The 11,907-nt window shown below is 48.9% G+C and overlaps 1 protein-coding gene across 1 annotated transcript in view; it reads left to right on the top strand.

Annotated features, from left to right (window-relative positions):
* PLA2G4E (phospholipase A2 group IVE) overlaps window positions 1-8,399 on the top strand; it is a 24,976-nt gene extending 16,577 nt beyond the window's left edge. Inside the window, exons 13-19 of the mRNA XM_019644864.1 lie at window positions 431-545; window positions 1,156-1,293; window positions 2,513-2,620; window positions 3,161-3,364; window positions 4,256-4,422; window positions 5,657-5,843; window positions 6,286-8,399. Coding sequence (XP_019500409.1) covers window positions 431-545; window positions 1,156-1,293; window positions 2,513-2,620; window positions 3,161-3,364; window positions 4,256-4,422; window positions 5,657-5,843; window positions 6,286-6,650 — 1,284 coding nt within the window. The 3' untranslated portion in view covers window positions 6,651-8,399. The remainder of the gene's footprint in view (window positions 1-430; window positions 546-1,155; window positions 1,294-2,512; window positions 2,621-3,160; window positions 3,365-4,255; window positions 4,423-5,656; window positions 5,844-6,285) is intronic.
* Window positions 8,400-11,907: the final 3,508 nt, after the last annotated feature.

Raw genomic sequence — 11,907 nt, 5'->3', positions numbered from 1 at the left:
AAAAGAAAAGAAAAGAAAAAAAGAAAAGAAAGGTTTGTTTTTCTCCTCCCAAATACATTTTATGCAACATGCAAAGCAGATATGAGAAATGGAGTTGCGCTGGTTTGGTGGCCTCTCCTACCCCTCCCTACCTCTTCATTCTCTGGTCCCTGAGATACAAGGAGAACTCTGAAACTCTGAGGGACAGCCCTAAACTGCAGATCCAGTCCCACCCCATTTACGTGTTTGCAGTGATGAATAGTCCAAGGATGAGTGTATCTTCTACAAGTACATTTTAAGAGCAGGTTTGACTGGTTATCAGCCGGGGCCTACACAGAAGCCTGGTGGGCTCAGGAACCAGGAAATGGGCTGTGAGAGGTCCAGACTGTGCCCTTATTCTGCCCCTGGAGTTGCTTGTCTGCTTCTCCTTAACCATTTTGTTTTCCCACAGACAAATGAATGCAAGCTGTCAGATCAGCGTGCTGCTTTGAGCCAGGGCCAGAACCCCCTGCCCATCTACCTCACCATCAATGTCAAGGATGATGTAAGCAACAAGGATTTCAGAGGTAACACTCGTGGCTAGCAATTTACAGTGTGTGTGTGTGTGTGTGGGGGGACCCTTTTCAGCAGGCAAAGGCACCCAGCACCCCAGCGCGCGCGCATGTGCGCAAACACACATACACACACACACACACACATCCACTGCACCTTTGCCAATCTCCACATCAAAAGGCAGTCATGAAGCTGAAGAAATCGACTTTGTTACCCCCTTCTTCCCTGCCACATGGGTGGTGTGGAAGGGAGCAGGACAGAGGCCCCTAACTTCCCTGGGTGGTGGTTTGATGAGACGGGGAAATAAAAGTCATGAAGGGAAGTGGTCCTAGGTATTTCTTAAGCTGCCCAGAGGAAGGGACTCTAGAGACCTGCCCTGCTTCAGGGTCAGTTTGGATCCGCATTTGTCAGATTTTGGAGGAGCAAGGAGCCCAGCAGGTTGCAAACGTGCGTCGTGCCCGGCCAGCAAAAGCCGGCCTTGGGCGCCCTCATGTGTCCTGTGGGGGAACTGCGGTCTCGCTCTCCGGTCTCCCCCAAACCAGTGAACCAGTTCACGAGATGAGGAGGGAGAGGGGGGCTGTGCAGGCCTGACACTGACACCCTGTCCTGCTGCTTCATGTGCAGAGTGGTGCGAGTTTTCCCCCTACGAGGTGGGCATGCAGAAGTACGGGGCCTTCATCCCCACCGAGCTCTTTGGCTCCGAATTCTTCATGGGGCGTCTGATGAAGAGGATCCCAGAGTCGCGGATATGCTACTTGCTAGGTGACTCCTGGCTGGGGAGGCTCCTGGGCACCCTGAGCTATGTTGAGCAGGACCCTACCTTTGAATTAGAGAATGACAGGGAGGCATGTTCTATTCTCCCAAGAATTGTCCCTACTGACATGGAAGCTTCTGGAACTCCCACCGTCTCCCCCTCCGGTTCCAAGCAGCAACGCGCCTGCTTCCAGGGGCAAACCTAGCCCTTGAGTTCCAACGGGCCAGAGGGGACCACAGAGTGCAGGTGGAGTCCCTGGGGAAGACTGGCCCAGCTTCCAACCCTACCTCCCTGGTCCCCCAGAGCCAAGAGCATTGAATGCAGGGGCCTGACTGTGATGTCCACTAGTTCAGTTCTCCCCTTCAGAGCCTGAACTGCATCTGTCAAAGGATGACCTCAAAAAAACAGATCCATCTTTAAAGCCTCAACCACAGTTATGCCCTTATTTAAACTAGTTGTATGCACCGCGCCCCCCCTTCCCCCTCCTCCCCACACACACCTTCCATCTATCCCAATCCAACCCATCCCAGAAGGTCCAACTCAAACCCCACATCTTCTGTGAAGCCCACCGGGAAGTCCCCAGCCCATGGTGGCCTCTCGTTCCTCTAAACACCTATACTATTAGGCATGTGGTTCAGAGATCTGTAGTTAAGACACTTGGACTTGACTCCTCATTGATTAGCTGTGTGGAGCTGGCCAAATGACCTAACCTCTCCGACCCACAGTTTTCTTATCTGTAAATTGGGCTTAAGAGTAAAACCTACCTTATAGAGGATCCAAATAGGTCAACGTATGTGAAAGATTTCATATGAGTAGTGTTATTAATCTGTTGCATTTTGAAATCATGATAATAAGAGGTCACATTACATTTACCAAGTGCTCGCCACGTGCCAGGTACTATCCTAAACTAGTATACTAACTGATGCAAGAGTGGGCATCTGGACTTGAACTTGAGGCCTGCACCTGTCAGCATTAAGTCGCTGCTGGGACTGTGCCTTATATGCCTTCGTACTCTCCCCCAGCTCTGAGAGGACGATGGAGAAGAGCTGAGGGCTGGGGATCATCAGTCATCTGGGTCAAGCTGCACTGTGGGCAGAGGGAAATCAAAGCCTGTCCCACTCCCTAAGAAGTCTGACTTGAAGAGGGAACCAAGGCAGAACCAGTCAATATTTGGGTGGGCCTGCGGGCTCTTGGACACAACTGCTCACGGCTGGCCCTCCTCTCTAGGTTTGTGGAGCAGCATCTTCTCCATGAACGTGCTCGACGTCTGGGATTATTGCCAAAACTCAGAGGATTTTTTCTACAGGTGGACGAGGGAGAGAGTGTACAACATTGGTGGGTAACCTACTGGCTTCCCCTCTTGGTTGGGAAGGGGGTGGTGGAGAGGGGTGGATCACAAACAAGAACTATTCCACCTGCCATGTGTTTCAACATCCTCTCTGTGGTTCACAAACATGGGAAGGCAGCTAGGGCTGGAGGGTCTTCCCTGCCTGGAGGGGAGGGTGGTTGCTCAGAGGCCCAGCTGCAAGCCCCCAGGAGCCAGCTCTAGTGTGGTCAGGGAAGTGAGTCCACTGTGTAGTAAGCTTGGCAGAGCTGTGAGGAGCCCTGGAGAGCGGAAGAGGGTAGGGATCTATGAACACAGTTAAAGGTTGCTCATCTAGACTGTTCTCTCTTACCTACCCCCCCTCACCACCGCTGTTCTGTGTCTCTCACCTGGGTACTCCAGCTCCAGGGTTTTGAAGGCCAGGCAAGGAAGGTGTGAACAGCACCTACAGTGGCTCACCCCTGGGTTCCGGGCCATCATGCAGGGCTCCACCTGGGAAATCTGGGCCCCAAACTCTTATGATCTGCTCTCCAATCCCTTCTCCCCTGCAGAAGATGATCCGCTCCTTCCTGAAATCCCCAAATGTGAGGCCAATGTCCTGGACACCGCGGTGGTGACCCCAGCATCATGGCTGTCCAATACTTTCCGCGAAATCCTCACCTATCGGTCCTTAGTGTCTGAGTTCCACAACTTTCTCTTGGGGCTGCAGCTGCACACTGACTACCTCCAGAACGGCCAGTTCTCCATGTGGAAAGGTACCCTACCTGGCTGCTGCTTGAGGCCTGCATCTGTTTTGAGGAGGGACAAGTAGATGTCGAGGTTACCGTGGAGATAAGATGAGAAAAGTCCTCTGACCATGTTCATGGGTCAGGTGGCAGAGTCCCCCCATGGTGTACTCCTGGGTGAAGTCTTGAATATTGGGTGGAGTGGTGTTCGTATTTAATGAATTGAATCTGTTCAACACCTCTATACAGAATCTGTACAATGATCTTAGCAGGTAGAAGTTGGCCCATTGTGTAAATGGGGAAGTGTGGGCCCCGACTTTCTGCAGTTGTGCTCTGGGGGCACCTTTTCATGTGAGTGGTGCCCCCTGGAGTTGGGCAGGGGATGGCCCAGTTCAACAACACCCAAGTGGGAACTAGCAGAGCCAGGCCTTAGACTGTGGTCTTACAGCTTCAACTCAGCGCCTCCTCCCCACCCTGTTAAGGCTCTAAGGTTGACTTTCTACCTTTTTTGGTGTTTTATTTGGCCACAGTCTGCAGATGGTTGCTTCGACTTGGCCTAATAATCCTTGTCCTCACCATCTGGGCAGAAAGGGCAACTGGCTCTGGTCCCCAAGTTTGCACCAATTTATAGGATAGTCTTATGTCCCTACTACCCCACAAACCCTATGGCTGAGTCATAGTGGGTTTTCTGTGCATATTCCATAAAAGACTTGCTAAAACCCCAAGAAAATGCTGTTCATCAGCCCACCCAGAGGGGCGCCCACTCACCTGGGCATCCTGGCCAGAAGTGGGGTGCTGAAGGCCCAGGCTGAAGGGTGAAGGAACTCAGGGCAGGGCACTCTGTCCCTACCAGGTGCCTCTGACCATCCACTGAGATTGGGATTCTGGGGTGTGATGGTAACTGGAAGCCTTGGATTTCAGACACTGTGCTTGATGACTTCCCAAACCAGCTGACAGAGTCTGTGAACCACTTGTGTCTAGTGGACACCGCATTCTTCTTCAACGCCAGCTACCCACCCCTCCTCCGGCCAGAGAGAAAAGCCGACCTCATCATCCACCTCAATTATTGTGCTGGGTCCCAGACAAAGGCAAGTGAGGCAAAGAAAGACCCCCCCGCCCCCTGAGCAGTAGTGCTGCCTCTTCGGAGACAGGCTACTGATAAGCACCGCGAACTGGGAAATGGGGAATGTGTGCTTCCTATAGGCTCCAAGACCAGCATCAGGGAAACTCTAGCTGCTATCCATGACATGAGGGGAGCCATCCAAACCTCAGGGGGCTGCCAGCTGGCCCTCACGCAGTGGGGCCCAGGGTTTGTGTGGACTCACTGAGCTAATTCCAATCATTGCATCTGAGCATTTGCCACATTTTGAAATTCTTCATCTGCAAAAAAGGAGTTTTAAAAAATAACCTTAATAGAGCCCAGTCCTGTCCAAGGTTTTATACCACTTCAAGAGCTTATAATGTCCTATTTTCAAAATAACCACACTGTCCTGCTCTCCCAGAGAATATGACCCTTCATGTAATTATACTAAAGAACCAGGACCAGAGCTTTTAATTTATTATTACTTATTTACTTTTGAAATGTTCTGGTGTTTTAAGGGAAAGAAACTGGTTTTGGTCTACTTTAATACTGTCCTATCCTGAAGCCAGGAAAAGGGAAGTGTAGACATCATAAGGATGACAACAATGATAAAGAACAAAGTTTGTAAATGAGTGACATCATCCTTTCCTACACACGATCTCACGTGATCCTCATGCCAGCTCTTTGTGGTAGATGGAATACCTGCTACTATTCCCATGTTGTAGTTGAGGGAACTGAAGCACAGAGAAGGTAAATGTCTTGCTTAGGATCACACAACTAGTGAGTGTGGAACAGGGGGCAGAACTAAGAGGCTTCTGATCCTCCAAGTCCACTGCTCTTTCTGTTATATCATGTTTATGCCCTTTCAGATTCCTTTCCAGTCCTGTGACACTTTGTCAGTTCCAAAGCCCATGTATGTCCCCCAGGAGCCTGCCCACCATGGCTATACATGGCTCGACTCCCATCACCCTCAGGCTGCACTCACACCTACCCAGGTCTGTGTTTAGGTGAAGCATCATTGAAAGGGCTTCTGTCCGTTTTACTTGTGGAAGGAGCTTGCAGTTGGACACACACCAACCTACTGCCTCGGGCCCTTTGTTCTGACGTGGCTTTGTTCCAAAAATAGCACAAATAGGCCAAATAGTTGGAGACGTGAGTTCAGGAAGCTGGATCTAAGAACTCTGTGTTTCTTACCCACCCCCACAACCTCATCTCAAACATGTCCTCCTGTGATACTCTAGCCCATGAAACAAAGTTGTGAGTACTGCGCCTTGCAGAACATCCCCTTCCCCGAATATGACCTGCAAGAGGAGGGGAATAGTAATCTCAAGGAATGCTACCTGATGGAGAACTCCCAGGAGCCTGATGCCCCCATCGTGCTGTTCTTCCCGCTCATCAACGACACCTTCCAAAAGTACAAGGCCCCAGGTAAGCCGCCTCCAAGCTCAGTGCCCACGACCCACTGGCCTTGGATTGAGAGCTCCTATCTTATGCCATCTTCTAATAGTACTAACGGGAAGCCTGGCTTAGCTCCAGTCTGAGCCAACCTTGGCTTGGGGAAGAAAGAAAAGATCTCCCATGCCCCGCCATGAGCTTGCAGTGTCAGACTCTATCAGTCATTCAACATTTATTGACATCTGACTATATGCCTGGCATGGTGTTGGTGCTAGGGCAGTCCTAAGATGGGTGAGCTGCAATCCCTGCCCTAGGAGCTTGGAGGTATATGTACGTGTGTGTATGTGTGAGTGTGCACATCTTCAGGCAGGCGCGTGTGCCCATGCATGCAGGGGTGGCTGTGCGGAGAGATAGGACACAAGTCATTATAACCTAACATAATAAGAGTCTATAGCGAGTCCTTCTGTGCCTCCAGGTGTGGAGCGAAGCCCTGAGGAGCTGGAGAAGGGCCAGGTTGACATTTATGGCCCCAAAACTCCCTATGCCACCAAGGAGGTGACGTACACGGAGGCCGCCTTCGACAAGATGGTGGACCTGTGCGAATACAACATCCTGAATAACAAGGACAAGCTCCTTCATGCCTTGCGAATGGTAGTGGAGAAGAAGAAACTCCTGAAGAGCCAGTGTCCCCCTGAAGTCCCAGGGAGCTTCACCAATCCTGTGTCTGCTTCCACTGTTGGGGGCAGGGACCCCATCAGGGCTGACCAGCCCACAGAGTCGGCTCTGCTCTCTGGCCAGGGATGCAGGCAAGCTAGTCTGGGCTCTCTTTCAAACAATTAAAATTAAAAAAGGTTGAGGGAGACAGAGAGAAAGAGGCACAGGAAAATAACAAGGCATGTATTGGGGTTTCATAGTCACTGGAATTTTTTTAAACCTTTCCCTGTAGGGAAAGGGGTCCAATAGCCACAGGCTCCCACACATGCCTAAAGCGTGGAGGAAAAGAGCATGGCCTGAGGAGGAGGCTGGTTCCCCACGAACCTCAGACTCAGAGCTGGAGCTCAGAGCCCTCCCCTCTCTACTCCTCTCTGCCTACTGGCATGGAGGGCCTCAGGGAATGCACAGGAGAACCTGAGAAACACTCTGGGTTCTCTGAAAAAACACTTCTTAAATTTTCAGGTAATTATATTCTTGTGATTTTTGTAGGCAATTATATTTTTTGGTTTTTATTTCTATGAGTCATGAATAGGGAGCATGATGCTAGATGATCTAGATGTAGCACTAGAGGCATTCTGGTCTCTTTAACAACAAAGCCAAACAGGTGACGGAGTTTCAGCAGCCCCTCTCCAGCCACTCGGAGCTCCAGGACTGGTGACCCCCATGATCCCTACCAGGCAGCCTCGTCTGAGCATCCAGCTCCAGTGAGATGCCAGGCAAAGCCCAAGTCTGCAGCTAACACTCATGGAACAAGGATCCTAGATGCAGCTCAGGGATGTCTGGGCAGGTAAATGGACTTGGGCATCAGATAGGTGATGCTGCCCAGTGCCACCCACTCCAAGAGGCCGGCGCTTGCTGACAAACCTGCTCTAGGAGCACGCCTCAGTTCTCTGTCACCCTCCCCTCTGTTTTCCAGATGGGATTATTTATTTCTAAATGGGATTTCTCTTATGTATTATGTAAACACCATGGCCAGCACATCCAGCTCTTGGCAAGTCACCCTGAGAAAATGAAACTAGGAAGGATCTACCCAGAAAGGACTAGGTGAGCTCTGAGGAAGAAGCCTATCCTTGGAGGTGGTTTCAAGGTGAATTACTGGGGAAGCCCAAGAACACACAGAAGCCCCATCAAAGCATCCAGGTCTCCCGTCAGGCTGGGAATGTAACTAAAAAAAAATGTGTAACCTGAGCTACTGAGATGCCCAGGCCGATAGACAGTGTGACCAGAAAGGCATGTGGTCTGTGTAAAACCCAGCAAACCTGGAAGACATGCCCCTCTTTCTGGGTCACCATGCTCCATTAGTAGTCCTTTGGTGGTTAGGAGACAAATGGGGACAGGTACCAAAAGTTTAGAAAAATTGGCCTCCAATTGACACCCTTGCTATTCCTTGGTGGGGTACTGGTTAGAAACACAAAATCTCAGGCCCCACGCCAGCCGTATTGAATCAGAATCTGCGTTGTAAGGAGATTCCCACCTCCTCTCCCTGTGCATATTAAAGTTTGCCTATGCATATTAAAGTTTGAGAGGTGTGGATTTATGCCATACTTTCCCATAAGCCTGGGAAGCATGAACAATCAACTCCCCTGAGCCACTGACAAACTGGGTTCCTGGATGCCCTAAACTGGTCGGTCCCCCCCCCAGACAACACTAACCTGGGACGCCACCTCACCCCCTCCACCAGAGCTGCCAACTGCCTCCACGTTGATAACTTTTCCTTCCATCTGCAACAAACGGGCTCTCCTTAAATGATCAGAGTGAGCCATATAGCAAGACCTGTTTGTTGTGAGGTGAAGGCAGCCCTGCCTTGGATTCCTCAAAGTACGTAGAGTGAGGTTTCTAAAACCATTGAATTATTCGAGCACGGAATAAAATGGCCATGTGGGTAAATGCTGTTGCCTCATCTGTTTTCATTATCTGATGCTATAAGACATGCACAATTCCTGCCCTCCTCCTTGCCTGGCCACTGCCAGAGGCGTGAGAAGGCCATTTCCATCCCATCTCTTCTCTCTTCTGCTGCTTCCCTTCCTCCTGCAGGGATCTCCCCCCTTCTCGTGGTGGGGTGCTTTTCTGTTTTTATGAAGCCATGCGAGCAACCAGTGGAGCACCAACTCTTGCTGACCCATGCTGCTTAAAGCTCCAATGGTTTTCAAGAAGCTCTGATCTAGAGAAAGGAAGGACAGCCTGCATCAGCTGAGCACCTACTTGGTGTACCACGGTCGTGATCACTGAACAGCCTCTGCTTTCCAGGAATATAGATTTGGGGTGTAAGGAAAGACATGAACATATTTTTATATGGATTTGGGAAGTCAAATAGTGACTTAGCTTCTAAAACAATGCTGGCGATGTCACAGAGCAGGAGATTCGTGAGGGCCACATAGGGGATAAGAACAAAATGTCACTCTGTGAGGGGCAAGGGCACAGGGTCCTGGAGAGGTCAGGGAGGCTCCCTCCTCAGATTCCCTGCTCTCTGCCTGTACCATGATTTAATAGAAAAATTAAAATTCTTCTCTCCCCAAGGGTCCATGCTTTTCGTTTCCCCTTTCCTTCTCCGGAGAGCAGCCAGCTAACCACACTGCCATGGAAGCCAGTCACCCTGTCTCACAGTAGATGTGTTCTGCACCTACATCCCCATGAGAACACTTCCCCTCAAGGTCACCAGTGTCCTCTCAATTGCCAGATACACTGAATCAAATGGCACTGGCCCTTTCTAGGTCTTATCTTACTTGACCATTCTCAGCAGTTAGCACCGCAGACCACTCCCTCCTTCCTGAAACCCTCCCTTCCCATGATTTCCTTGCCAACAGCAGTTCAATTCAGTTCTGCTTGTAAATATTTATTTTCTTCCCACTATGTGCCAGTCACTGTTTGTAGGCACTGAGAAAATAAAAAGGATTAACAATTGAGCCCACACTTCATGGAGCTTGCTTCTGATTCCATGTAGGAGGCCTACATGGAAACAGAGCCTTGCGATACAAAAAGAAAGTTCCATGTTAGCTGTGTACAGAAGGGGCACACATTAGGGGCTGCCAACCCAGCCCTGGAGGGAAGGGGCCACGTTTTCTGGATACCTTCTGTCCTGTATTCCCACTTTCAAGCCCCTCCCCTGGCCTCACCTCCCTTGTTCTCCTTTAGCTGCTGGTATTTCTTGAGGTTCTCTCCTTAGTTCTCTTCTCTTCTCACTCTATACTCTCCTTAAGCAGTTTCATCTACACCCAGGACTTCAAGTACGGCTTCTATTTTGAAAACTCTCAAACCTTTAGCTCTAACCAAACCAATTTCCTAAGTGCTTTTTTTTGGAAGTTAAAGTATTTACTGATGTGTTTAGACTTCCTAAGTTCTTGATTCATGTATTCAAATTCTATACCAGTGAGCGTTATTTCTGTTACATAACCCGAAAGGTCTAAAATTACAGTGACTTAAACATGATAGGAGTTTATTTCTATTTCTTATCAGAGACCCAGGGTCCTTTCAGCTCTTGCTTCTGCTAGCTTCAAGTTTGCCTTCTGGTCCATTATGGCTACTGGAGCTCCACCCATCATGTCTATGTTCTGGGCAGCAGGGGGCGTAAAGGGGTCTGAGCTCCTGCTGACTATGAAGACACTGAACCAGTCCTGGTCTGCCTAGCTCTTGATTTCTTTTCTGTGAAAGAAAACTGAACTTTTATCTTAACAAGATAACAAGAATTACCAGCTATTCTAGTTATCTATTGATGAGCAACAACACTCCCCCCACCCCCGACACACACACACACACACACACACACACACACACCATACTGGCATAAAATAACCACCATTTGATTATGCCCAAAAATCCTGTAGGTCAGAAATTTGGAAAGGGCACAGCAAGGACAACGCTTATACACTCCAGGTGTGGGGCTTCAGCTCAAATGACTTGAGCTGCTGGGGAGGACTCAGACGACTGGGGTTCAGAACAGCTGGGTTTGGAGGATCCACTTCTGAGATGGCTCCTTCATTTGTATATCTGGTGACTGGGCTGGAAAGGCTGGGGAGGAAGATGGACAGTCTCAGTTTGACCGACTATCTGTCAGAGCACCTTGATGTGGTCTCTCCAGCATGGTGGTCTCCAGATAGCCAGTCTTCTTAAATGGCAGCTCAGGGCTCCAAGAGTGAGTGTTGCACAGTGGCAGCTGCATGGTGTATTATAACTTAGCCTCAGGAGTCACATAGCATCACTTCTACTCTACTCTTTTGGCAAAAGCATTCATAAGCCAGCATAGATTCAATGGGAGGGGACAAAGATCCCATCTCGTGATAGGAGGCATGTCAAAAAAAATTGAGTGGCCAAGTTGATCCCAGACTACAATAACTGAATCCTTAAAGTTGACTTTGCCCCGCCCTCTTCCACTAAGCGAATGTCACATTTTGGGTTCTGTTGTCACAGACTCTCCATTTGTAGTAACAAATTCAGTGTTAGTTAGGAATTACTTTAATCTCTAACAGAGACTGGACAAATAGTGGCTGAAATGCATTCATGTAAAGAAGCCCACAGGGAGGCAGTCCAAGGCTAGTGTGGTACCTCGTGATTTGTCAGGGATCCTGCTCCTTCTAGCTCTCTGATTTCTTGTGTAGTTCTTAGCCTCATGGTCCAAGATGAGCCCTGGAGCTCCAGCCATCATATTCACACCCCAGACGACAAGAGGGAAAAGGGAAGAGAAAACTTGAACTCTTTTCTCTTTAAAGGAGACTTCCTACAAGCCCTACACATCCTTCAGGTAACATATCAGCAACCAGAAGTTGGTCTCATGATCACACTTAAGTGTAGGGAGATTGGAAATTTTTGTTTTTACCTGGTTGGCAATATTCCCAGCTAAAAGAGTTCTGTTATTAAAGGACAATCTATAGGCAACTGGATGCCTTGCATCTCCACCTGCATGTCCTACTAGCTACATCTCCAAGTGGCAGCAGTCACCTGGGTAATGGCCACAGAGAAAGGAGAGATGTGTCTGAGACTGAAGGGGGCTCTTCCAAGGCCAAAATACCTCTTCTAATCCCATCATGTGTCTCCCAGGCCTTTAACCACTTCAGAATTTAAAGTTATCAGAATAAGACACTGGACATGATCTAGAGCAAACCTTGTGACCATCAAATTACCAAGGAGCGGGGGTGGAATCCTTCCAAAAGAATTACAATTAAAATTTTCACATAGCAAAGGAAGTTGTTAGTTTTATTGCCAAGATACTTACTTTAAGAATTATTCAATACAACAAATTTCTGGGCAACAAGCACTCCCTATAGAACTGTCTATAATAGGATTTAACCTGAAAAAAAACAATTGAATTCAGATATTTAAAAAGTGACTGAGATTGGGATTGTTTAGTCTGAAGAAAGGAAACCAAAAAGAATCATAATTTGCAAAGATG

This window comes from Hipposideros armiger, unplaced genomic scaffold (assembly GCF_001890085.2).
Source record: "Hipposideros armiger isolate ML-2016 unplaced genomic scaffold, ASM189008v1 scaffold_92, whole genome shotgun sequence".
Classification (NCBI taxonomy): Eukaryota; Metazoa; Chordata; class Mammalia; order Chiroptera; family Hipposideridae; genus Hipposideros; species Hipposideros armiger.
Note: the sequence above shows the minus strand (reverse complement) of the source record. Positions and strands in the feature narration are given on the sequence as shown.